The 26421-nt window shown below is 52.4% G+C and overlaps 1 protein-coding gene across 1 annotated transcript in view; it reads left to right on the top strand.

Moving 5' to 3' along the window:
* DBF4B (DBF4 zinc finger B) overlaps positions 1–26038 on the top strand; it is a 32038-nt gene extending 6000 nt beyond the window's left edge. The window contains exons 2-12 of the mRNA XM_008693907.2: positions 5506–5660; positions 10303–10488; positions 11104–11154; positions 11935–12022; positions 14453–14529; positions 16197–16230; positions 17645–17690; positions 19948–20064; positions 22875–22983; positions 23111–23235; positions 24047–26038. Coding sequence (XP_008692129.2) covers positions 5506–5660; positions 10303–10488; positions 11104–11154; positions 11935–12022; positions 14453–14529; positions 16197–16230; positions 17645–17690; positions 19948–20064; positions 22875–22983; positions 23111–23235; positions 24047–24989 — 1931 coding nt within the window. The 3' untranslated portion in view covers positions 24990–26038. The remainder of the gene's footprint in view (positions 1–5505; positions 5661–10302; positions 10489–11103; positions 11155–11934; positions 12023–14452; positions 14530–16196; positions 16231–17644; positions 17691–19947; positions 20065–22874; positions 22984–23110; positions 23236–24046) is intronic.
* The last annotated feature ends 383 nt before the right edge of the window (positions 26039–26421 follow it).

The following is a 26421-nucleotide window of genomic DNA, read 5'->3' as shown; positions in this document are numbered from 1 at the left end:
TCATGTGTTTTATGTTGGAGGGTGAGTTAATGTTCGCTGATGCTTTATCTGAGCAGATTCTCGGAACCCTGAGCTAAGCTGTGCACCTCTGGAATTGCTTTGCATTGGGTTATTGGAAGTATGCCAAAGGATTATTGTTTAGATTTATACATATTTTTGCCAAATTTTGGGGATTTTCTGAGCTGGGATTATTTTTTGCTTTAACTCTCTGTTTGGTGGTGGTGGCAGTGGGTTCTTAGACCACATAAGTAATGTGAATTTGAATTCCAAATTCTTGCGAGGCCTGTGGTTATGAATTCTCAGAGAAGACTTTTGTCATGCAGAGCCCAGGCTAATATAGGCAGTATTCCCCTTTCGTCCCTTTTGCTGGATAGATTATTTTCTGATTACCTTTTCTCCTAGATTCATGCAGGATTTCTCAATTCTAACTCCCCCCTTGAGGCAGGTGCAAGACCTTATCTCCTGGGCCCGTCTGGCTCATCAGCCACAAACCCTGTTCTTTTCAGCCCCCAGACTCCCTCAAGGCAGTCAGCATTAGCTCTCACCGCTGTGGTGGTCAGTTTTCTCATCATCCGGGGCATTTGCGGAGTCCTCTTATTTATTTATTTTGTGAACTTACCAATTAGGTGGGATTTGTGTTTAAATTTTAGCCAGCATTTTTAGATATTTTATATTAGGAAGGCTTTTAAATTACCTGGTCTCCAATATGGCCTGAAATGAAGCCAAAATCCTTTTTCTCCTTAATGTCCCGGAATTTCTCGACAGTGTGCCCTGATATGGGACTTTTTTCACTCATGGAACCGGCACTTGGTGGAGACTTTCAGTCTGGAAACTCATTTTCTTTCATTCTGGAAGTTGTTAGCATTATTTCTCTAAGATTCATCCCCTTTTTTCTTTCTTTTCTATCTCCGTTTTCTTTCTTTTCTATTTCTGGAACTTTGTTTTGTTCAGATATTGGATCTCATGGACTGATTCTTTGGTTTTCTTGTGTTTCTCTCCCACTTTCCATCTATTTGTCTTTTGTTCTCTTCTCTGGAGGGTTTCTTCAGCTTAATCTCCAGTCATTGTATTAAATATATTTCTGTAACAGATTTCTCAGTTCCTAAAAGGTTTTTCTTTTCTGCAGTTTCCTTTTCTATAGTTGCCTATGTGTTTATGGAAGGCAGCGCCTTCCTTTATCTCTCTGAAATATTCGTGTGTGTTTTTTTGTTTCGTTTTGGTTCTTTCGTTTTCTTCTGCTTTTCCTGTATTATCTCTGTTTCCTCTAAGGTCTTTTTTCTGTTTGTTTGGTAGTCAGATTTCTTGTTAAAACCTTTCTTTTTTCTTTTTTTTTTTAGAAGCTTCCTTTAAATATCTGATGATCTTTGAGTACCCATTTTTATTTAGAAGCGAGGCAATAAAATGCCAGTTAGAGGGGGTTGTCAGTGGTAGGCTTGATTGTAGGTAATCAGGCTGGAACCTGGCAATTTTGGTGGGTGTCTTATAGCTCAGGCTGCTATAACAAACACCATAGACTGAGTGGCTTAAACCACAGGCATTTATTGCTGCTATTACTGGAGACCGGTAGTCCAAGATCAAGGTGCTGGTAGATTCAGTTCTTGGTGAGGACTCTCTTCCTGCCTTGCACATGGCTGCCATCTCGCTGTGTGTTCACATGACCTCTTCTTCACGCACTCATGGATGGAGACAGCGAAAGCTCTGGTCTCTCTTCTTACAAGGACACCAGCCCCATTAGGGGGGTTCTAGCTCATGATCTCACCTAAACCTAACTACCTTCCAAGGGCTACACCTCCTACTGTCACACTGGGGGTTATAAGTATGGTGGTTTTTTTCTTTTTGATTCTTCACTTTAAAATTATTTCAGACTTCGGCGTCTGGGTAGCTCAGTCGGTTGCGTGTCTGACTCTTGGTTTTGGCTCAGGTCATGACCTCAGGGTCATGAGATCGAGCCCCACGTCAGGCTCCACACTTAGTGGGGAGTCTGCTTGAGATTCTCTCCTGCCACCCCCCCACCACCCCGCTCAGGCTCTCTTTCTCAAATAAATAAATAAATAAATCTTTAAATAATATAATAATTTCAGACTTAACACAAACATTTCAAAAACAGTCAAGGGGTGGGGGGATAGTAGGGCAGAGGGAGAGGGAGAGAGAGAATCTTAAGCAGGCTCCATGCCCAGCCAGTTTTGGGGCTCCATCTCACAACCCAAGATCATGACCTGAACCAAAATCAAGAGTAGGACACTTAACCTAACTGCACCACCCAGGTGCCCCGCCCTTTTGTGTTTTTAAATTAATGTATTTTTTATTTTAAGTAGGCACATGCCCAACGTGGGGCTTGACCTCACGACCTTGAGATCAAGAGCTGCACTGTCCACCAGCTGAGCCAGGCAGGTGCCCCTCATTGCTTTTTTTTAGTTGGATTATTTATCTTTTTATTATATGAGGGTTTTTTTAAGTATTGTAGTTTTCATGTCATTTATCTCCAGGTCTTTACCTGCTGTTCCTGTTTTATATTTCCAGTATTCTCCCTTTTTTGAAGTGATTTATTATACTTTAGAACTCTTTTCTCTGTCTGATCCATTTCTTACAACAGATGGACAACCTATACCAGAGAAAGCATCTTTTATAGTAGTTGCTTCGGTTGCCTCATATTTTCTCACAAGCCCACGTCCCCTGGAGACAGTCAGCCACTCTGAGTGGTAATGTGCTTCTGGGACACAGATGCAAAAGCCTAGACCCTGTCATCTGCCCCTCCATTGCGTGTAGGGACGGGGGTGGGACCATAGAGGAAAACGACCGCTAGGTGGAGAGCCCCTGGTTCCAGCATGGGCTCAGTCACTCCCTGTTTGCAGCAACAGTCTATGCCCTTCCAGTATTCACACAGTGCCTGTGCTATTCGTGGTCAAGAGCTGTCTCCTTGAGTTGTAATTACCTAACTCCCCAAATGGATGGGGTAGGGAAGGAGGTCCGTTCAGATGCCAGCCAGCTTACGGTCCCCTTGCCTCTTGTTAGCCGTTTCTCATACACATGTGCATCACCACCCTGAGCTGGGCTCCGGCGCTGCCTTGATGTTACCCTACTGCCTCTGGTGGGTACGGGGCTGCTTACCTGGCACTGGCCACTGGCAGGCAGTAACCCGCACAGCACAAGTAGAAAGCACTCCCCAGTCTGTCACCCACCTTCAAGCCCTGGCACCCTTCTGCTCTGGGCTTGCTGTCCGCCCAGCCCCCAGTGTCTGGCATCCATCTCATTCCTCCTTACTTCCATGGCTTCTCTAGGTTTCGTTTCTGTGGAGAAAATCAGTGGGCCTTGTGTGTTTATCGTCTTGTTTAGAACTAAAGTCAAAAGGACTAATTCTTAGTGAGTTTTCTATACAAGTATGGAATTAGGTATACAGCTGAAACTAATACAATGTTGTACGTGATTTATACTTCAATTAGGAAGGAAGGAAGAGAGAGAGAGAGAAAGCAAGCAAGCCCTCTGGAGAAGTTGGCATTGGGGAGGGATCCAGAATGGCTACCAGGGCTGACATTGAGCAGGTATTCCTCGTATGGCTAAATCAGATATTTCTGGCCAGTCTCCAGTCAGAGTGGTCAGTGTGTGTTAAGTATTTGAATATCCCCCCCCTCAATACCATTACCTGATACAATTTGCAGTATTTGGTTTACTCCATATGGACTGTCCAAGGGGGATGGGTACTAATTGTTATCACTATTTCAGAAATGAAGAGAGAGATTTGGAGACTAAGAGAGATTGTGACTTGCCCAGGGTTACACAGCTAGTAAGAAGCAGAAGCAGGGACTCACAACAGAAGTCTTCTCTGTGAAATGCCAAGCTGACTTTCTAGTATTTTCTGGCTCTGTACCTAGGACTTTCAGGAAGAAGGAAGGAAGGAAGTTGAGGGCACCAGAAGTCAAGTGCATGAAGGTCAGGCACAGCTGGGGACAGGAGAGCAGGCTGTGGTTTTATGGGAATGATACTGATACGTAAGTCAAAATCTCGTCCCTCAATAGTTCCCAGTCTAATGGGGAGTCCAGAGGTTTACCCTGAAGGAGTAAACAAGAATATGAAGCTGAAAATACTACGAGGACAGAAAATAAGTGATATGGAACTCAGAAAAAGAAAAACACCATCTCACCAGGGCAAGCCAGTTTAACTGAGCACGTCCAACTGAGAGTCTGACAGTAGATAGCAGCGATGCAGGAATTCATGGAATCAAAGAGTTTCAGAAGATTTATAAAAATATCTGATCCGGGGCGCCTGGGTGGCTCAGTTGGTTAAGCGTCTGCCTTCAGCTCGGGTCATGATCCCGCATCAGGCTCCCTGCTCAGCAGGAAGCCTGCTTCACCCTTTGCCCCTCACCCTGCTTGTGCACGCGCGCCGCACACTCGCTCTCTCTCTCTCTCTCACTGTCTCTCTCTCTGTCAAATCAACAAATAAAATCCTTAAAAAAAAAAAAAATTCCACACTGAGTGTGTAGGCACACCATTTAGGTTTTATCACTGATGTTTTAGTATACTTATTTTATCACGATCGATTTTTATCCATTATATTTTTGATACATTTCAAGTAATTTGTAGACGTTAGTACCTTTCCCTCTAAATAGTTCAGCATGCATTTCGTTGACCAGAATTCCATATTTGTTCATAGTTTTTTCCTTTAATGTAAAATTTATATACAATAAAATGCACAATTCTCAAGATTATATTTGCTGAGGGTTTGGGGAGTTTCTTTTTAGCTTTATTGAGATACAGTTTACATACTATAAAATTCATTTGTTGTAAGCGTATGCTTTCAGTGATTTTTAGTTAACAGGGTTATGCAGCTAACACGCACCCCAAAAAGAACCTCATGCCCATTTTCAGTCACTCCTTATTCCTCCCACCCTCAGCCTTTAAGCAATCACTGATCTGACCTAATTTCTGTCTCTCTGTATTTTCCTTTTCTGGACATTTCATATAAATGCAGTCGTATAATATGTGGTCTTTTGTATCTGACTTTTCTAATTCAGCATGTGTTAGATGTTCATCCTGGTTGTGGTATATGTCAGTGGCTCAGTCTTTTTTATTGCCCAATAAAATTGTATTGAATGGATATAGCACATTCTGCTTACCATATTAATTATATGTGAATTGTTTCCTATTGGCTAAATGAACCATGCTGCTAGGAACCTTCTTGTACAACTTTTTATCTGGACATATGCTTTCATTTCTCCTGGGTACATGCCTAGAAGTGGAATTGCAGGTCATGTGTTAATTTAATGGTTAGCGTTTTGAGAAATTGCCAAATTGTTTTCGCAAGTGGCTGCACCATTTTACATTCCCACCATCCATGTACGAGGATTCTGCTTTCTCCACATCTGAGCTTCACAAGGGTGGGAAACTAGTTTCTGATTCATCTTTACGTGCCCGGGGCCTAGCCGAGGCTGTTGGTGAGCATCGCTTGGCTCGCGAGACTCTCTTAGCCCATGCTTCTCACGTTGTTCCTTTTGTCATTCTTTTCTAGGGACTCAGTTGGGAGTTTCCAGTTGTCTGGAAAAATGCCGGAAGAGCTCACCAGATGCAGGGAGGCAGCCCTTCTCTGGAAAGTCCTTTTATCTGGATCTGCCTGCTGGCAAAAGTCTCCAGTTTTTGACGGGGGCCATCCAGCAGCTGGGTGGGGTACGTAACCCGCTTCTCACCTGTGGTGTCCTGTGCCTTTGTGGGTTGTAGGGCAGGAGCTGAAGAGGGATTATGTCTGTGACTTCCAGGTATTTTCAGTGGTACGACTACATTTTCCAAAGCAATGTTAATTATAAATCCTTTTTTAAAACAAAGTTAGGGATGCCTGGTGGCTCAGTCAGTTGAGCAGCTGCCTTCAGCTCGGGTCATGATCTCAGGGTGCTGGGATCGAGCCCCACATCGGGCTTCCTGCTCAGTGGCGAGTCTGCTTTTCCCTCTCCCTCTGTGATCTCACTTGCTCTCACTCTCTCTAAAATAAATAAATAAATAAAGATTTAAAAATAAAGTTAAAATATTTTTCCCAGTTAGAAAAAATATTATCTGTTCACTTTAGAAACCTGTTCATTTAGAAATCATTAGCAGAACATAGAACTGCTCCAAATGAAAAACATTTTTATGTATTTTCTTCTGGACTCTTTTCTCTCTTTCTTTCACACCTTTATTGAGATGTAATTCATATACCATACAGTTCACCCATTTAAAGTATACAACTCAATGGTTTCTAATGAGGGGCGCCTGGGTGGCTCAGTCAGTTAAGCAGCTCAGGTCATGGTCTCAGGGTCCTGGGATCGAGCCCCACATCAGGCTCCCACTCAGCGGGGAGTCTGCTTGTCCCTATCCCTGTCCTTCTGTACTCTCTCTCTTTCTCTCTCAAATACGTAAAATGTTTTTTTTTTTTAAATGTCTTTTAGTGTATTCACAGAGCTATGCAAGCTGGGTGAATACACAGTCCATTTTAGAACATTTTCATCACCCCAAAAAAGACACCCATACCCATTGTCAGTCACTCCCCATTTCTCCTCAACACTCCCAACCTGGATAAGGATTCATCTACTTCTTTTTTTTTTTTTTTAAGATTTTATTTATTTATTTGACAGAGATAGAGACAGCCAGCGAGAGAGGGAACACAAGCAGGGGGAGTGGGAGAGGAAGAAGCAGGCTCATAGTGGAGGAGTACTCTTAGTATGCGGCTGACATGGGCAACTCTTCTGTTTAGAAAATAGAATGGGGGCGCCTGGGTGGCGCAGCGGTTAAGCATCTGCCTTCGGCTCAGGGCGTGATCCCGGCGTTCTGGGATCGAGCCCCACATCAGGCTCCTCCACTATGAGCCTGCTTCTTCCTCTCCCACTCCCCCTGCTTGTGTTCCCTCTCTCGCTGGCTGTCTCTATAAAAAAAAAAAAAAAAAAAGAAAATAGAATGATAGTGCTTGGCCCCAAAGAGGCGGGCAGCTGGGGAGATGACTTGAATAAGCTTGGAATGCAGAGGACTGTCAAAGGAACAGAAGCTCAGGGATATGGACACTCAGCAGTGGGGAGTGTACCGATTATACGCTCAAACTGGCCCCAAATTACCTTTTGAACTTTTAGTCTGTTCTGTCATTTAGCCTTTGCTGTGTAAAAAACCACCCCAGAACTGGGGTATAAAACAAGTTATTGAGGCACCCGCGTGGCTCAGTTGGTTGAGTGTTCAACTCTTTTTTTTTTTTTTTTAAGATTTTTTTTTTTTTTTTTTTTTAAAATTTTTTTTTTTTTTTTTTTTTTACAATTTTATTTATTTGTCAGAGAGAGAGAGAACACAGGCAGAGGGAGAGGGAAAGGGAGAAGCAGACTCCCCACTGAGCAGGAAGCCTGACGTGGGGCTGGACCCCAGCACCCTGGGAACATGACCTGAGCTGAAGGCAGACGCTTCACCGACTGAGCCACCCCAGCGCCCCTAAGATTTATTTATTTTAGAGAGAGAGAGAACACATGTGTGAGTGTGAGCTGGGGGAGGGGCAGAAGGAGAGGGAGAGAAGCAGACTCCCAGCTGGGCAGGGAACCCGACATGGGACTCTATCTCACTCAACCGACTCAGCCACCCAGGTGCCCTGAGCATCCAACTCTTGATTTCAGCTCAGGTCATGGTCTCGGGGTCGTGAGGCTGAGCCTTGTGTTGTGCTCCCCGCTGGGCATGGAACCTGCTTACGAGTCTCTCTCCCTCTCCCTCTGCCCCTGTCCCCCGCCCCAGCCCACTTGTGTGCAAGTGCTGTCTTGCTCTCTCTCTCTCTAAAACAAAATAATTTTTTTTTTTTTAAAGTTTTTATTTCTGGGGCGCCCGAGTAGCTCAGTCAGTTAAGCATCTGCCTTCGTTTCAAGTCATGATCCCAGGGTCCTGGGATCGAGCCCTGTGTCTGGCTCCCTGCTCAGTGGGGAGCCTGTTTCACCCTCTCCCTCTGCCCCTCCCCCTGATTGTACTCTCTCGCTCTCTTTCTCAAATAAATAAATAAAATCTTAAAAAAAAAAAAAAAAAAAAGAACTGTGCTTCTTAATAGCCATGGACATGATGGAGCCCCTATTTCTTTAAAAAAAAAAGTTTTTATTTCTTACGACACTATGGATTGGCTGGGCAGTTTCTCTGCTGGTGTCATCGGGGCTCACTCCTACAGCTGCATGTGGGTGGAGGGTCAGCTGGGCTGGAAGGACCACAGTTGGCCTCACTTACACATCTGGTAGTTGGTGCTGGCTGCCTCTATATGGCTTCTCTTGTGTCCTTTGAGAAGCTTCTTACATATGTTGTAGGAACATGTAATATCATATGTATATACAGTAAGCTGAACCAGCCTGCTTACACAGCAGGCTCATGTTGCTTTCCAAGGTGAAGGGAGAAGCTACAAGGCCTCTAGAGGTCTCTTTCCCTACATTGTATTGTTCAAAAGGAGTCAGATTCAAGGCGGTGAGAAAGTGGGCCCTGCCTCCTGGTGGGAGGCACAGCAGGCACCCTGCGGAGGAATAGGGACACGGGTGGGAGGGGCGTGCAGCCCTGGAACCGCGTTTATACAGGAAAATCCTTGCCCTGCTCCCACCCTCTCGCGTCTGTTTTTGCCATATTGCAGAAGGTAGATACACTCATTCAAGCCATGCCTTCGAAGCTTCTTTTTAATTGTGGTAAAATGTACATAGCATAAAACGGGCCATTTTAATCATTTGCAAGTGTACGGTTTTCCGCGTGAATTATATTCACATGCCTCGGCGACCTTTACCACCGTTTCCCCAACTTGTATCCCCCTACACGGACCCTCTGTAACCAGGAGGCAAGAACGTCCCACTTCCGTTTTCTGCAACCCCGTCACTCGCAGCTACTTTCTGTCTCTCTGAACTTGCCTATTCTAGAGCTGTCCTGTCAGTGGAATCTCGAATAGTTGTTCTTTTGCGTCTGGCTTATTTCACTTAGCATAATCTTTTCCAGGCTCATCCATGTCGTAGCCCGGGTCAGAACTTCATGTCCTGGCTGAACAGTATTTCACTGTACGTATACATCACAGTTTGCTCACCCATTCATCTGTTGGTCACTTGGGCGATTTCCGCTTTTTGGCTGTTATAAATAACGCGGCAGTGAACATGGGTGTACAAGCATCTGGTCAAGTCCCTGTTGCCAGTTCCTTGGGGGTGCATATCTAGAAGTGGAATTGCCAGGTCGTGCGGTTGACCCTGTTCAAGCTTTTTGAGGAAACTAAACATTTGTTGTTATTGTTGTTGTTGTTGTTTGAAGTTCAGTGCCAAGTTTCCCCTCCAGTCGCCCTTTCGAGAAGGCCATCGTCCAGCCTTATTTCAGTGGTGTGCTGGAGGTAGCATCTCCTTCCAGTTCCACGTTCAGGAACGTCATGTTGGTAGCTTGAAATCCGCCCCCGTGGGAGTGTTTACCCCCCAGAAATTGGCACATGCTACAAAGCAAGGCTTTTGCCCTAGAGAGTCAGGAAGCATTCACCACCTCACCCCCGCTTATGGCCCTCTTTTCTACTCCCTACACCATTGACTTAAGTGTCCTTGTGTCTCAGGCACCGCCTTGGGCCCTTGGGATAGAAAGATGAGTCAAACGCTCTCAGTGCCTGTGAGGTGCTTACGGACAGGGTGAGCCAATAGCTCTGGAGCTGAGTAATGGCCAGACCCTTTCTTGTTTCATATCGTTGCTCCTTCTGGTAGCGTGGTCAAGATCACAGGTGCAGTGTCTGCATGCCCCAGTGTGTGTTCACAGGAAAGCCGTGGCCTAACTAAGCTACTCTTTTTAAGTTTTTTTTTTTTTAAGATTTTATTTATTTATTTGAGAGAGAGTGAACAAGAGAGAGAGAGAGAGAGAGAGAGGGCGCAAGCAGGGGGAGCAGCAGTGGGAGAGGGAGAAGCAGGCTCCTCACTGAGCAGGGAGCCTGATACAGGACTCGATCCTAGGACCCCAGGATCACGACCTGAGCTTAACCAACTGAGCCACCCAGGCGCCCCTAACTAAGCTCCTCCTGATGTGTCGGGCCCCGTGAGCGGGCTCTTGCTCTGTGCACACTCAGCCTGGACAAGTAACAAAGCCTGTGGCCTTCTGCTGCTGGGTCAGGAGCAGCAGCTCTGGAGACAAACACCCGTATTATATTTATATGAACCCTACTGTGTTTCAGGATGATGTCTTCTTGGGGGCTCGGTACAGAACAGCATTTGGTCTATTTAAAGACATTGATTCTGAAACCTCTGGCAGCCAAGATTTCCTTCCCCAGCCTCTCAGAATCGATGATTCTACCTCTGCCTCTTGGTTTGCAGCCACCTCTGTGATCTGGTTTCAGGTAATTGAGGGTTTTCTGAGCAAAGAAGTAAGTTACATCGTGTCCAGCCGCAGGGAGGCGAAGGCAGAGAGCAGTGGGACAAGCCCCAGAGGCTGCCCCAGCCCCAGCGAGGTCAGAGGGCAGACACCGTCCATGGCCCTTCTGAAGGGCGGCCACACCAGGCCTTCGCAGAAGCCTGCAGACGCGGTAAGAGCCTCATTGGGTCGGAAAGGTGTGTTCTGTGAACGAAGGAAGTAAGCCTTGCTGAGCCCCTGTGGGCCGTCTCTGGCTTTAGTTTCATCTGGTTTCATTTAATCTCTCATTTGAATCCAGGGACTGAAAATATTTTGCCATAGCTCTGGATCTAAAAACCTTAGCAACTCATTATCCCCATGCTGTTCCTTCTATGATACATTTCACTTTTTATGGGACTTCGGTGTCAGAGGTTGAAAAACAATAGGAAGGTCCTCTGTAAACCAGGGAGGGCTTGCTGAAATCGGCCCAGGCTTCTCTGCTGGGGGTGTGGAGACTCCTAAAGAGAGGTCTTAGAACACTGGGGACACTTTGACCTTGGGTACGTTCGGAACACCCTTCTCCACCTAGATCCAAGGTGCAACTACCTGTGGGTGACCCGGAATTGTGTGGGGCTTCGCCTTCACTCCAGAAAGTTCTCTAGGCTCTCATTCTGCCGCTCCTCAGCTGTCGCGGTGCCCAGCCTCCCGAGGGACAGGACTCCGAGACCTCACCAGCGCCTGCGTGGACCATCTGTCGGTGTGCAGGCGGGCTCCAGAGCACACCTCACGGCTCTTCTCTTCCTGGCAGGTGCCTACGAGCAGAGGGAAGGAGCTCCTGCAGAAGGCCATCAGAAACCAGGTGAGCCCGGGGGGGGCAGGCTGAAGGCGGACGTCTCCCGCACAGGGGAGGATGTGACCTTTCTCCCGAGAGTCTTCTGATGTACTGCCACAAAGTGCACGACCTGTGAGATGGATCGTCCTGACTTTCTTCTTACGAATGAGGAAGGAGAGCTCAGAGCAGTTCAGCAGTTTGCCCAGAGTCACCCAGGGTGGCAGCGGTAGAGCCTGGATCTGACTTCCCGATCCTTCCATCTCCAGAGCTAGCAAGAGCGCCTTGGAGGGATGCTGGGGGACGTGTCTGAGCTGCCCATAAGCCAGACTTTGTCCATCTTTTAGAAGCAGCTGTTTATCCCTTTTGCAAGACCCAGAGCCATTCAAGTTACGTAGTGGGAGGAGGAGTTAAGGCGATCTTGTGAGAGAAGAGGGTAGAGTGACATCGAGAAGGGTGCGTGAGCTGTGGCGGGGGAAGGCGGTGTTGCCGCACTGGGGCAGCGGGGCAGGGACAGCCTGAGGCGGGCACAGCTTCCTGCTTGATGAAGGGGACTGTCGCTGCTGTCTACTGGGTACTTGCTGTGTGCTGAGAGCTTTGTTCACAGAGGCCCTCCCGACAGCTCTCTGAGAAGCTTCTGTTGCTTCCTGGTCACAAGTGGCTGGAGCAGCGGTCTGCCCGCGTGGAGAGCAGGGTCTTCGGGGGGCCTGGGGGAGACTCTCCCACAACATAACCTCTCTTCAAGAGGTGACCCGGAGCCAGTCAGGCCCTGGGGAGTCCTGCTCCTGCCTGACGGCGCCGTCTTTGCAGGAGAGCGGCCGCGGGGGAGGCGGCGGGAGCAGCAGCAGTCTCCTGACCAGTGCCCGCTCCTGGGGAGTGAGGATCCTGCACGTGGACGGTACCGTGTCTGCCCAGGGCTTCTGTGGAGGGGAGTTGGTGACTGACGGGGAACACCTGCTCTTAGAGGGATGTCCGCCAGTGTCAGCTAGCTGAAAGCCAAGTGGACTCTCTCCCTGTGTTGACCCACAAAGGGGGGGGTGGGGACCAGCAGGAGTGATCCAAGGCGCGGGTACTGGAAGATTCTGTTTGTTTAACTGCCTTACAGCTCTCCTCCAGCTGGCGTCATGATCCTGTTTCACAAGTATGGAAACCCGGGCGCCCGGGGGGCTCAGTGGGTTAGGTGTCTGCCTTCGGCTCAGGTCATGATCTCAGGGGCCTGGGACTGACTGAGCCCTCTGTCAGGCTCTCTGCTCAGCGGACAGTCTGCCTCTCTCTCTGCCCCTCCCCCTGCTCGTGCTTACACACGCTCTCTCTCTCAAATAAATAAAATTGTTAAAATTAGACACAAACCAAAAAACCAGGGGCGCCCGGGGGGCTCAGTGGGTTAGGTGTCTGCCTTCGGCTCAGGTCATGATCCCGGGCCCTGCATTGAGCCCCGCATCGGGCTCCCTGCTCAGTGGAGAGCCTGCCGCTCCCTCTACTTGTGCTCTCACACTCTCTCTGTCAAGTAAATAAATAAAAACAACAACAAATACGGAAATCCTCCTACTGTCCACAACCACTGATCAGGTATTACTCTGTGCTAGGAATTAGCTCAGTTAATCCCCGTTGCAGTCTTTTTGCCCATTGTACAGATAAGGAAGTTGAGCCTTATTAGATGTTAGGTAAATTATCCATAGTCTCATCAGAAGTGAGGAGTGTGGGGGCGCCTGGGTGGCACAGCGGTTAAGCGTCTGCCTTCGGCTCAAGGCATGGTCCCGGTGTTCTGGGTTCGAGCCCCACATCAGGCTCCTCTGCTATGAGCCTGCTTCTTCCTCTCCCACTCCCCCTGCTTGTGTTCCCTCTCTCACTGGCTGTCTCTATCTCTGTTAAATAAATAAATAAAATCTTTAAAAGAAAAAAAAAAAAAGAAGTGAGGAGTGTGGCCCACATTCCAACCTAGTTCGACCCAATTAAATTTCATGTTCTTTCAGGGCACCTGGCTGGCTTGGTCGGTGGAGCGTACAACTCTTGATCTCAGGGTTGTGAGTTCGAGCCCCACGTTGGGTGTAGAGATTACTTAAAAATAAAATCTTTTTTATTTTGTTTTATTTTATTTTATTTATATAAATATTTTATTTGAGAGAGAGACAGAGCACGAGTGGGGAGAAAGGCAGAGGGAAATGAACAAGCAGACTCTCCACTGAGTGTGGAGCCTGACATGGGACTCAGTCCCAGGACCCAGAAATCATAACCTGAGCCAAAGTCAGATGCTTAACCAACTGAGCCACCCAGGCACCCCAAATCTTTATTTTTATTTTTTTAAAGATTTTACTTTCGGGGCACCTGGGTGGCTCAGTTGGTTAAGCATCTGCCTTCAGCTGGGGTCATGGTCCCAGGGTCCTGGGATTGAGCCCCACATTGGGCTCCCTGCTCAGGAGGGAGACTGCTTCTCCCTCTCTCTGCTGTTCCCCCTGCTCGTGCTCTCTCTCTCTCTCTCAAATAAATAAAATCTTTTAAAAAATAAAAAATAAAAGATTTTATTTTATGTAATCTCTGCACCCAACGTGGGACTTGAACTCACAACCCCAAGATCAAGAGTCGTGTGCTCCACTGACCAAGCCAGCCAGGTGCCCCAAAAATAAAATCTTAAAAAAAATTTTTTTTTCATGTTCTTTCTTTTATGTAGGGTTGCCTTACACTGTAACCGCCGATTTGCAGGTTGTCATAAATTTCCATTAGAATATCTGTCCTGAATCGGAGGTAGTGACTGGCCCTCATACCCAGAGCCTCTCTGAGTCTAGGGTTTTCTCCTAATAACATCGTAGGGGGCTGATCCAGATCCAGCCCGAGGTCTGCAGGGCATTAGAGAACCGCGCTCGGGAAGGTCCTGGTCTGGGATGTGGGGGGGCTCCGGTGTTACTGGGAAATCAGCCATTTCTGACGTGGTCTCATTTCCTGCCTTCCCGTGTGTTAGGGAAGCTCCTGCTGGGCCTTCGTCTAAGGCTATACCTGAGTAAGTCACATGGCTGGCGGCTCCCCCGGAAGCAGCTTTTCAGTGGTGCCTTAAAGCCCTTGGGAGCCTCAAGGCACCTCCTGTTCGAGAGTTGTACTCGGTGCTACAAAATAGCGTGAAGGCAGCCTAGGTACTTTTCCAAGGATAGAGGACCAGCCCTCTCTTTTATTATCAGCAGGTGCAGAGGTGACACGTAGCCAGCAGGTGGCAGGCAAGGCTGGTGTGATCCAGGGGCCAGGCCGGTGAGAAGTTTAGCCCCCAGCCCCAGGAAGGGGCGTGCTGGGGAGCGGAGGACTGGGAGCCTTTGGCCACAGCCATCTGTTTCCTCCGCAGAAATGCTGATGCACGTGCAGCAGCTGTCTCTTGATGCTCTGTGTGGGAAGAAGCACGGGCCGAAGAAGAAGGCAGAGGTAGGTCGTCCTGAACGGCAGGGAGGTGGACGGTATGCACAGTGAAGTCTGTGACAACTGTGGCAAATCCCTGACCCATGCGAGCCATGTCTTCTTGGCCATCCTGGAAAAAGTACGAGGAGCGCAGCCTCTCCATCATCAGCACGGCCCGGTGTCCACAACCTCTCCTTGCCCTGTCCTCTCCTCCCTGTGCTACCTGCAAATCTCCCACGGTCTACGGAGGCACGCAGCGTGGCCTGGGCCGTGGACTGCCTGTGGGTAGTCCTGGCCTAGATAAAACAGAAATGCTCGTGGCCTGCTGGCCAGGCTGCCGTTCTGGGGACAGCTCTTGGCCCAGGAATGAGCCTGCAGATTGCATGGGTGGGGGCAGGGCATGTTGCGGTTTGAAAGAGCTGTCACCTTCCAAATTCGTATTTGGCTTTTCCTTCCTTTGCTGGAGTTAGAACTGTGTGTACCATACATCAGGAGAGCCCGGGCTGATTTTTAAAGCCAAGGTCTCTTCACCCAGCCTGAATCTGAGGAAGGATGAAGCCTTTCAGGGCCTTCAGGGCCTGGCACCCGGGAGCAGGACCAACAGTGGTAGCGAACCACTCCGTACCAGGTGGAGCTCTGCGCCTCAGCGCCCCCTTGCTCCACACCCTCTGGTCTGGGAGTCTTTGGGGTTCTGCTACTGCTGTTAAATAGACTGGCATTGTTCACCATTCAGAAGGTTGTACGAGGAAAGTCTCTCTTCCCTGACTTTGCTTCCCCAACCTCCAAGTCCCCTCCGTGAGATAAGCAGTGTGAACCGTGTCTCACGTATCCTCCCAGGGATAGGTCAAAAATTCCTCCCTTTTACGCAAATGCACAGAACTTTTACTTTGCTTTGTTTACTTAATTATCTATTTTGTAGATACTTAGGGCTCTTCCAGAGTGAGTTCTGGGTGCAGTGTGCTGATATGCAAGGAGATGGGGAAAGCCGCTTTGGGTCACGTTTGCCCTGGAGGTGTGGCCTGGAGGAGAATCCAGAACCCCGTGGGCCCAGGTGAACGGACAGTCATGGACCCACTGGATCTCTCCCACCCCCTTCCCCAAATTCTCCCTGATTTCTGATTTTTTTTCTATTTAGTTCGTAATATTAGCTTTGTTTGACCTTGACCTAAACATTGGGTTTGACCAAAGGGTCCAAATACGCAACACAGGGCACAGGAAAGCGAGAGGCGTGCTCTCCACGCTTGTCCTATAAGCTGACCTGGAACGGCAGCGGTGCCTAGAAAACGCAAGCTGCCCTGTCTGGGCACCTGCTCTGCGTCAGGCTATCGCCTCCTCCCTTTGCATTAGTCTGTACGTCGTGGCCACGTCGGTGAGGCAGGTGGGTGCCGCGCCCACCCCAGGCGCCACAGCGCCGGCCTGCGCCCAGGCCTGGGGGCTCTGCAGCTCTTGCTCTTCGCTGTGTCCTGCGTTCTCACCACAAAGTCAGCTGCCACTGAGATGCACACACAGGGCTGCCACCCACCATGTCCCTGGGGAGGCAGAGGGAGCCATCGTGTCAGGTCTGCTCTCGTTCAGGGCCCAGCCGACAGCAGGAAGCAAAGTGGGGCAATCTCACAGCGCCTCGCCTCACCAGGCCCGCTTCCTCGACCCTCTAGCTCCCTCGCATCCTTAACCTATTTTCCTTTTCCATTTAGGGAACGTGTCCAGCAGAGTCAAGAACACGGAAAGGTCAGTGTGGTAGCTTTCCTCATCTAATTGCAGTCCCTCCCTCCTAAACGCTTCCCCACGGCTCCCTCTGTGGCAGCATCTGCTCGCTTTTGTGCGGCAGGAAGCGAGTCCGGGTTGTGTTGCCCTGTTGTGTTTGCAGGGCCTGAGCTTTGGAGATGAGAGGGCGGGAGCTGCCTGGCTGGAGCTTTTCCTTAGCGCCAAGAGCCCGTGCGGCCGCCCTGGCCCCTGCACCCGCTGCCCGTTCCTGGGCATCGCCTGAAGTCCGCCTGCCTTTTCCCTCTGATTCAGGAGCAGTTTGGGGTGGGCAGAGTGACAGCTGCCTACCCCTCTCCCAAATGCCAGACTCCCCGAAACTGACAAACAGGCAGCTTGACAGCCCGGCTCCCGGCCCCGCTTGGACCGCAAGAGAGTTTCTCCCCCTGGATGTTTCTCCCAGAGATGCTCTTTAAGTGGCATTTATCCGAGCACAGGCAGGAGCTGAGAAAAGTCACTTGGCACCTCTCATGTTCAAAATTCAAGGAAATCTGTGGGGGAATTGATTTTAATCACTGTCTCAGTTAATTAGAAAGACAAGAAATCGCCCCCAAAAAGTAATTAATGGGAACTGCTTCCTCGCGAGGGGAGAGGCTGCTTTCTCGCTTGGGCGCTGGCGGGGCGGCGAGCAGGTGTAGGCGGGGAGGCGCCGGCCTCCGGGGGGGGGGGGTCTGGGGGCTGCTAGGTGTGCCCGGGCTCCCAGCCTGCCTTGGCTGCCCTCTGACAGGGCTTCTGTGGGAAGTAGAAGTGGTTCTTGATACCTAAGGATTCCGTAAACTGTGAATAACTAGCTAGTAGGGGGTGAATCTTGACTGACCGAGCAAATTCGGCTTCCCAGCAGCCTTTTGCCCTGCTCTTCCAGGATCCAGATTTCACCTTTGATATTTTTTTTTACTGCCCTCCCTAAACACTCTTCAGCTCTCTTCTTCCCTGCTGTCCCGCAAAACACCCAGGATCCTCCTGGAGCGTTCGCCTGGGAGTGTTCTCAGGCCCCTCGGGATTCTGAGACAACAGGAGGGAAGGTCGGGGAAGGACCTGAGGCTTTTAGCGGAAATGAGCCAGGGCTGAGCTCTTCCTCGTGGCCGGGTTTCCAGCCCTCAGCTGACGGCCTCCGGAACCTACACACGGCAGGGCCCTGTGTCCTGCGGGGGGTGGGCAGCTCCCTGCAGCCTCTCCCCTATAGGCTAGAGGCCAGAGGAGATGGGGGTGGGTGCCTGACCTCAGCCAAATGGAAAGGCGGATGGCGGGGTGGCATGGGCTCCAGTCCTGCAGACTCCTGGACCTTGGCAGAGCCTCAGCTCTCTGAGCGTTTCCCGTTCGTGTGGCCCGGGCCCCGCATCGGAGCCGACAGATGGCTCATGTGTGTGCGTTTCCTTTCCAGTGGCCAGGCTGAAGGCACCGTTCCTCAAAATCGAAGATGAGAGCAGGTGAGTGGTGGGGGGACCCCCTCTCTCTCTCCCCTTAGCCCCACCAGGCTCGCACGGAGGACAGGTGCTCAGGGGCCCCAAGCTGATGCGAGGGTCATGGAGCCCCTCAGCCCTCCACCTTCGTCTTCCCCAGAAGCCGCTCTCTCCCCCTGTCATGGAGAAGTCTCCCACAGACCAGGAGGAGCCTCTGAAGGTGGCATTGCACAGTTGGCCCTCCTCTTGGTCATGAGTCAGAGGTTAGTGACCCTGTGTGTGCATTACCTCCTTTTACTGCTCTGCTTTTAGGAGCGCCCATGTCCCACCGAGGCTCATGGCTCCTCCTTTCCCCCCCGGGCACGCACTGACGCTCACTACCCCCGGCGGTGCTAGCACCGTCGTCTTGGCTGAAGCCCGGGTGCTCAGGCTGGTGTGGACGATTCCCTTGTCAAACCATCTTACACTGGAGGCCTTTCTGTTTGGCTGTACAAAACCCTTTTCTGACACATGTTATCTCGTGAGGGCCTGGAAAGACTGGCATGAGGAGAGCCCATCCTGTTCCTAGTGGGGAAACTGAGGTCAGAGAAATTAAGGGACTTGCATACAGCCATTCTGCCAAGGAAGCACAGCCCAAGGCTAGAATCCAGGTGTCCTGCCTGCCCTGCCTGGTGTGCTCCCCGCTCTGCCCTGTTTGTCCACCAGTAGGGCGCTTTCTTTCTAGAGCAGGAGGTGATAACCGACGAGCTGTTCGTCACCTTGGTTATCCCTGACTCTTCAGTAAGTGCTAGATCAAAAACCTCTGAATCTGTAATCACCTCAAAATAAAAAGTTGGTTTTGGTTTTTATTTTTGTAGGTTTTTTTTTTTTTTTTAATTTAAGAGAAAGCCCATGTGAACCCAGCAGAGACTCCTGGGACCAGAGCTTTCTGGCTCCTTTAGCCTCAGGCAGGGCAGCTCAGAGGCCCAGTGCCGGGAGCCTGGCACGACTGCCTGTCCTCCAGGGGGACCTAGCTTTCCTTCTTGGCCCCTGAACACAGGAGAGAGTTGGCTTTGGTGGCCCAAAAATGAGTGGAGGGAATGCAGGGAGGTAATGAGGTACTGTCTCCTCCAGTTCCAATGGGATGAGGGGATACACATCCTCCACCCCAGCCCCTTCACTACCAGTTAAACACAGGTGGTCGTGGCTGGTTAGACACCGCCAGTGCCCCAGGGTCGCACTGCACGTGGCCGGCACACGTCATTACTTGGGGGGGTTACGTGTTGGAGTGCCCCTGGCAGCATAGGCAAGAGCGGAGATGAGGTTTCTTATGCTTCTGTTTACGTGCTCTCCTGAAGCCCGGTATCCTTACCAGCCTCAACTTTGTAGCCTTCTGGGCAGAAACAAAACATTAAAGAGGAAGAAAGTGGGGTACCGGGGCTGTGAAGAGCAATTACTTCTCCTTCAGGGCCCAAGAAGACTCATGTATTAATTCACCTGAGGCCACAGGGCTCTCAAAGTGTCGTGTGTGTCTCTCCACACCCCCAAACCCCCCTCCCCCACCCAAAAACTCATGACCTGCACTCCGCCCTCGCCCTTGGGCGGGCCATTGCCACCAAACACGCTGTGCCTGCCAGTTACAGCCCCAGGCTTTGCTCGGGACCCACAGATCACCACACCAGGCTCTGGAAGTCTCTTGAATTTGAATAACTTGAGGCAAGCCACCAAAACCATTCAGTATAGGTCTGACTACCCAGAACCTTCACTGTGCTTCTCTTTTCCATTCAGAATACCTCAGGTGGTACCAGGGAGCAGCCCAGAGCAAAAACGTTCCTCTTCATGGAATAGGAAAGTCACGGCTCTGGTTTAAACATTCCCCTATTGAGGTCGGCCAGGCTAGAGTTGTCAAAGGTGGTCAGGGTCCGGAAGCAAAGTGGGAAGATGGATCGGGAGTCGGGAGACTTGGCTTGTGGCCTGGTCTCGACCACTTACCAGTCGTGAGCCCTTGGGCAAGTCACAGGACGTTTTGGGCTTCGTCTCCTCTTCTGTAAAATGGGCTCATGCCGCTTGTTTCTCTCCGCTCAGACGAGGCCGGGAGGGTGAACGGGTTTGCTGAGTAGCCACGGAGAGCGTTAGTATCAGTCTCACCAGGAAGGCTGGGGAGAGTTTGGTTTTAGAACTGAAGAGGTGTGCGGGGGAGAGGCCACTTTATCAGGACTGGGATTCTAGGGGGTTGGGCCAGGCCCCCCACTTCCCCTCTCCCTGCCACCCACAGTACTCAAAATGGAAGTTCTCTGTGTTTCAGGAAGTTTCGTCCCTTCCACCACCAATTTAAGTCCTTTCCTGAAATTTCTTTTCTGGGACCCAAAGACGCAAGTCCCTTTGAGGCCATGATGACCCCGGGCGGCTCTCATGCTACCAGGTGGGTGTTCCTGGTGTGAGTACCGAGGGCCAGCTGCAGGCAGGGCCCTTCCCCCGGGGAGCCTGCTGGTCCGATTTGGGAATGGCCATGTGTTCGCTCCTGAGGCAAAGTCTGTTCTGGGAACGTCGCCCAGAGAAGAGAGATACTAGGAGTCTTCATCCGTTTTACTTGGTGTTCTCCATCCCTACCAAGGAATTTGACTCGGGTCCAAAGGGCAATAGGCTGGTTTCTGAAGCTCGGCTCTACACTCCAGCTTCATCAGAGTGCCCTGCACTCCCGTTAAAACTGCAGGTTCTCAGCCTCCACGCCTGCGGCACTGCGGTCTCTGACGCCAGAGCCCCAGACTGCGGTCTCGTGAGCAGCTCCCTGGGTGATCTTTACGCACATCAGAGTTGGAGGCCTTTGGGCCTAAACATCAGGAGTAACCCAGGGGCAGGGAATCTGGGGACCTGCCACATCACGTGGCCCAGAGTGGCTTGTAGGCCTGTGGGTCCTCCTCTGCAGACGGCTGGGAATTCGAAGCTTCCCTGAGCGGAGTGGAGGAGGGATGTGGCTCGGGAGATGGACCAGATGCCCCCTTGAACCCTTTTCTAACTTCAGGGTCACAGGGTTAGTTCACGGACCAGGAGACTAGGACAGGCAGACTCCCAGCATGAGAGTTCCCAGGGCCACAGAGGGCCAGTGGGTCCCCCCAGCAGACGGAGACCATGAGCAAGCCGAGGTGACGGCCAGGTGCCCTGCATACCTTTCCCAGGAGACACAAGGGATACCAGCAGGCGGGGCCAGGCCTGGGAGGGCTGCAGATTGCAGAGGGGCAGAGGCTGTGAAGGAAAGGTGGCAAAGCATTGGTGTCTGCTTGGGAGGAGTGTAGGGAGAGAGTGGCCCAGGGTCGGGGGCAAAATTGGTGGGGGTGGGGGGGATGGAGATAATCTGTGAGACGAAATGTTTAATTTTTTTCATTTAAAAATTATTATAATTTGGTTCTAAATTCAAGAGTTACAGAGGGTTTTGTTTTGTGTATTTTTTAAGATGTTATTTGTTTGTCAGAGAGAGCACAAGCAGGGGGAGCGGCAGCAGAGGGAGAAGCAGGCTCCCCATGGAGCAGGGAACGCAATGGGGGACTCAGTCACAAGACCCTGGAATCATGACCTGAACCGAAGGCAGATGTTCAATCGACCGAGCCACTCGGGTGTCTCAAGAGTCACAGAGGGCTTAAAGTGAAAAGTCTGAGGGCACCTGGGTGGCTCAGTCAGTTAAGCGTCTGCCTTCGGCTCAGGTCATGATCCCAGGGTCCTGGGATCGAGTCCCGCATCGGGCTCCCAGCTCGGCGGGGAGCCTGCTTCTCCCTCTGCCTGCTGCTCCCGCTACTGGTGCTCGTGCTCTCTCTGACAAATAAAATCTTTAAAAAATAATAATAAGTAAATAAAGGGAAAAGTCTGTATCCCACCCCTCCCCTCCAGTCTCCAGGTTGTGGGTCTGTGTCCAGAGCAGGCTGTGTGGGCAGAAGCGCATCCACTGCTCCTCTGTAAGGAGTAGCCCGACGCTGGCTGGGCTCAGTCTCGCCTTTTCCACTTGCTCTATCCTAGGTGGATTTCCTGCTAGTCCCTAGAAAGCATCCTCATTCCCTTTTATGGCTTCAAGGGCTTCCATCATATGGTCTCACTGTATCTCCTTTAACCGGTCTCTCGGTGACGGATGCTCAGATGATTTCCGGGCCGCTGCTCTTATAAATAATGCCGCAGTGAATGGTCGCACTCAGAGTAACTTTGTGGAATAAATTCCTGAAAGCGGAGGTGCTGGGTCAAAGGGTTCCTGCACTTATAATGTTGATAACGCAGCCAAATGGCTTCTCTTGGGGGTGCTGCCCGGGTGCGCCCGGCCGCCCGCGCCTGGGCTGCCCCCCGGGCCGACCTCCGCCGGCCTGCTAGGCTGAACACGGTCTCTGGGTGGGATTTGCATTGTCATTTTTTCTCATTATGAGTGAGGATAAGTTCATGTGTTTGATCATCTGAATCTCTTTCTGCGTGAGCCTTTATGTCCATCGTCCGTTTTTCTTTCCGGTCACCGACTGCTTTTCTTATTGATTTGCCAGGAGCCCTCCCCATTTTAGGGAAATGAGCCCTCCCTGTGTGTTATTAGTTATAAAGACCCCCCACCCCTGTCTGTGTTTTGTCTTTTGTTTACATTTTCTGCCAGGCATACATTTTTTTAGATTGCATGTAGTTGAATTTATCAGCTTTTTTCTGTTTCCTGAATTTTGCATCATGCTCAGAAAGTCCTCAAAGGGGACTATTTTGGACTTTGTTGAGTTTGCTCAGACAGCCAACCAGCCGCTAAAAATACGGGCCTGAAATTCAGACGAGAAGTCAGGTTCGAGAAGGAGACTGGCAAGTCCTCGGGGAAGGAGGCAGCTGCGCAGGGGTCAGGCTGGTGAGAGGGAGGAGACCGCCTGAGCAGGGAAAAGGGACCTGCAGGGGAGGGGAGGGCGGGGGCAGCACAGGCCTTTCACTGCCACCGAGGCCTTGCCCCTTTCACCCTGCAGGGCAGAGGGCCGTGGGTTTGGGTGTGAGCTTGGGCTGCAGCTGTCCTGGGAGGCATTCCTGCTGCCGCTGGCACCCGTCCTCACCTGTGCTTTGCCCTGTGGGGGCAGGGAAGGGATGGGGTGCCTGCGGGGAGCACACACCTTCCTTGTTGCCTCTCCTGCCACCCCTGCACGAGAGGCAGGCTTGTCTGCGTCTGCCCAGCTGCCCTGGCCCACCCCTCTGAGGGCCCCAGCCGTGATCGCTTTCCCCCACCCCCGCTTTCCCCAGAGAACCCAAGGACCGAGAGCCAAGCCTGCGATCGGCCGCCCGCACCCTACCCAGGAGGAGGAAGGGCTTCTGTGAGTGCTGCCAGGAGGCCTTTGAGGAGCTCCACGCGGTGAGCCCTTCCTGCCGAGCAGCTTCTCCCGGGCTGTTCTGACGGCACCCTTCCCACCCGGCCTCCACCCCGCTCGCATCCCACCCTACTCTTGTCTAATGCCCTGTGCCCCTCTCACCCCGGGCAGCATCTCCAGAGCACCCGGCACCGGGGCTTCGTCCTAGAAGCCCACCCGTACATAGAAGTCGATCGGGTCATCGCCCAGCTCGGCCACAGCTTGGCCGACGCCCCATCCCAGACCGGCCTCCCCAGGTTAGTGCCCTGTGCGGCCCTCTGGCGTGGCGGGCACAGCCACATCCTCACTCTCAGGCTGGTGACCGGGGGGACCGGGCTGTCATACTTTTCTCTTTCCTCCCGGCTTCTGTCCTGTTTCTCTTGGGGCCTGGGGGGGGGTTGGGGAGCCCTCCATTTGTGGCTCCAGCTGACGGGGACTGGGCGCCCACGAGCACGCGGCTCCTTCCTAATGCACAGGCCTCGCTGTGGTTGTGGGGGTGGGGAGCTGCTCTGGCATGTCCCTGGTGCTGTGCCTGTGTGTCCTTCTAGAAGTAGAGAGGGGGGTGCCTGTGTCCCTCCCAGATGGGTAAAAAGCAAGATCTCTCTGCCTTTCTAGAAGTTACCCCCAGAAAGGATTGCAGGGGGTTCTCTGGAATCCCAGGGCCCTCTGAGCCCAGCTTCCCCTGCTGCCCACCAAGGAGCTGTGGCTTCCCTCTCAAGCCAAGTCTTCAGCTCCCTGGGCTCAGCTTGGAGGGTCAGGCCTTGTGCTGCATTCTCTGGCCGCCAAAGGGCACAGGGCTGCAGAGTTATTAAATGGAACAGCCTCTAAGCTGGTCCCCTGGCCAGCCCTGACCACAGGCTGCAGAGCCAGGAGAAGCGCAGATAGCACCGGCCGCAGGGGCAGCCCGAGAACGGGCCTTTCACAGAGCCCCCAAGTGAGCCACTCTCTTCGGCCCACCGAACCCGCAAGGGTAGCGCCCTGACCCGGCGCCGACCCAGCAAGATCCCAAACCTGCCGCCTGCTCTGGAGTTGAAGCCTGGGGCCCGCTGGACGTGTTTGTCCCCACAGGCAGCTGGGCTCCCCGTCTTCAGATGGTGACCCTCTGTGGCCTGAGACTCTGCCTTCCAGCCAGCCCTCCCATCCCAGGGCCGCGTCTCCCCGGCTGAGAGAGGAAGACGGGCACCAGACCCCGGGCGCCCCAGAGCAAGATGGAACGGTGGGCAGCATGAAGCCACCCGCTGAACCTGTCAGGGCTGACAAGATGCTGGGACCAGTAGCGAGCTGCCAGGAGCTGGGGGAGTCAATGGATGTCATTGCAGACTCCCCAGGGACACCAGCGTCCAAGAGCCCTGTACACCCGTGCCTCCCAACAAGCTGTGGTTCTGCGGAATTCTCCGGCCTGGACGTGGCCCCTGTTGGCCACAAGCGGAAAGTTCAGTTCCTCGGTGGCAATCCTGAAAAGAGGTTGGGGTCTCCCAGCCGCAGGCCTCGTTCTTCATCCCAAGAGCCAGCAGCCCTTGTGGCGCCAGGACAAGCAGTGGCCGGCCTCTCCTGTCCCTTCCCCTTCCAGGCCGTGAGCACAGGCCTTTGGCCTCCCTCCTCCCCTCATGGCACCCACAGGCCTGCCTCTCCCTCCCAGAGCCCTTCCCCTGGCAGCCCACAGAGAGGCCAGCAGAGTGCTGGGCCACACAGCCCCCTTGGCCGGGAGGACGATGGCCCCCCGGGATCTGAGGAGTCTGAGTGTGCAGCCCCTGGCCCTGTCAGCGGCTGGCTGGCCCACTCCCCGGCTGCCCTGTGGCTCCAGGCCAGCTGTCCAGCGCACCTGCACTCAGCAGCTGACGTGCAGGCCCCCGGAGGACCTGCGAGAGCCAGTCTACCTCTGTCCCCTGCCCTCCGCCAGCCGGGGAGCCGGCTGCTGCCAGTGGTCCTGGGCCCCCCACCTCCCCGTCTGCCAGCACCCGCAGAGGACGCCCCCGTGCGTTCTCTGGGGCAGCAGCAGCTCCCGACCTGAGGGCCAGAGACTCCGATCTCAGTGCTCCCTCTGCGGAGCATTGCACACCCGGCCGGGGAGGATAGCACCCCAGGGCCTCCCCGCGGGAGCCAGAAGAGCCCAGGCCTGGCCTTTGAAGTCCAAGCGAATAGCTGTGGTCACGGCCAAGCTCTGGGGCCGACAGAGCCAGTCCACCCACTCGCGGGTGTTGCGGGGAGGACGGAGAGAGTCTGGGCTGGGGGCCGCCCTCGGCCCCTACCTCCAGCCGTGTCCCGACCGGGCGGCAGTCTGCGATGGGCTTGTCCGCCTGTGCCAGCCGCCCACTCCAGGAGGCAGAGGCAAGGCTGGCACAGGGAGGGACCACAAAGAAGCTGGAGCAGCAGGAGCCCTGGCCTGGCTTCCTGTCCCTCTGGAGGCACTTGCCGCTTGCAGAGCCGACTTTCGGTGTTTCCCCACCCCCACCCCAGCCTCCTTTCCCAGGAGCATGTGGCTCTCCTGCTTTCTGAAACGCCTGTTTGTCCCCTCCCCCAGCCCCCCACGCGCGTGCACACAGATCCTCAGAAACATACGAAGCAGAGGAGGGGCTGGCTGCAGCACCTCAGAGCGCCCTCGCCCCTGTTTGGTGGGAGCCCAGCACTGAACGGACCTTTCCCCTGAGCACTGGAGGATGGCCAGACCCCCCCCCAACTCTGAGGACCCCTCTGCTCTTCCCTGGCTGCCCCCCCACCCATTTCTGCTCTTCCAGGGTCAGCGGTTCACCTGCCAACCTCTGCATCACCCTCTTCCCTCCCTCCTTCCCCAAGGACCTCCCCCCATTTCTTTCAGCCAAGCCATTAATCTGGAGGCAGAGATGGGTTTGCTATCGATTCTTTGGCCACTTTTTTTTTATTGCATTTTGTGCTGTGGTTCTTCTCACCCTTCTCTGCCTCTGTGTGTTTGTTTCTTTAAATGTGAAGCTACAAGAAGCCTGGTGCTATTCTGTGTCTCATTTTGGTGGAAGAAAGGGGGGCCTAGCTGCGGGTGAGGACCTGAGTTGTTACTTTGGAAATAGAGCAACTGTGTGTACAATCCTCACAGAGGTCATGTTTAGCCTTTTTATGCCATTCCTGTTACATTTCACAATTAATCTTGGTTCAGGAACTGTAAATAAATTTGTTAATAGCAAATAGCAAAGGGATATGTCAGGCCTCGATGTGCCCTCCAGTGACCCAGAGCAGGGCCGCCGGCCCAGCAGACGTGGGCAGAGGAAGGGGCCGGCAGGATGGGAGCCGCCTGCGAGTGGGAGAGCCTATGTCAGAGCTGCCACCTTCCCCGGCCCGGTCCCGGAGGGCTGGGGGGCGGACGGGCTGCATCTGTCCCAACTCTTCTGGTCACTCACTTGGCCCTGCTGCCTGCCAGGCGGTCATCTGCAGAGGGCAAGCCCACAGCCCACTACCAAGGAAACGCCTTTGCC

This window comes from Ursus maritimus, unplaced genomic scaffold, assembly GCF_017311325.1.
Source record: "Ursus maritimus isolate PB19 unplaced genomic scaffold, ASM1731132v1 scaffold_24, whole genome shotgun sequence".
Taxonomy (NCBI): domain Eukaryota; kingdom Metazoa; phylum Chordata; class Mammalia; order Carnivora; family Ursidae; genus Ursus; species Ursus maritimus.
This window is presented reverse-complemented; position numbering and strand designations above follow the sequence as displayed.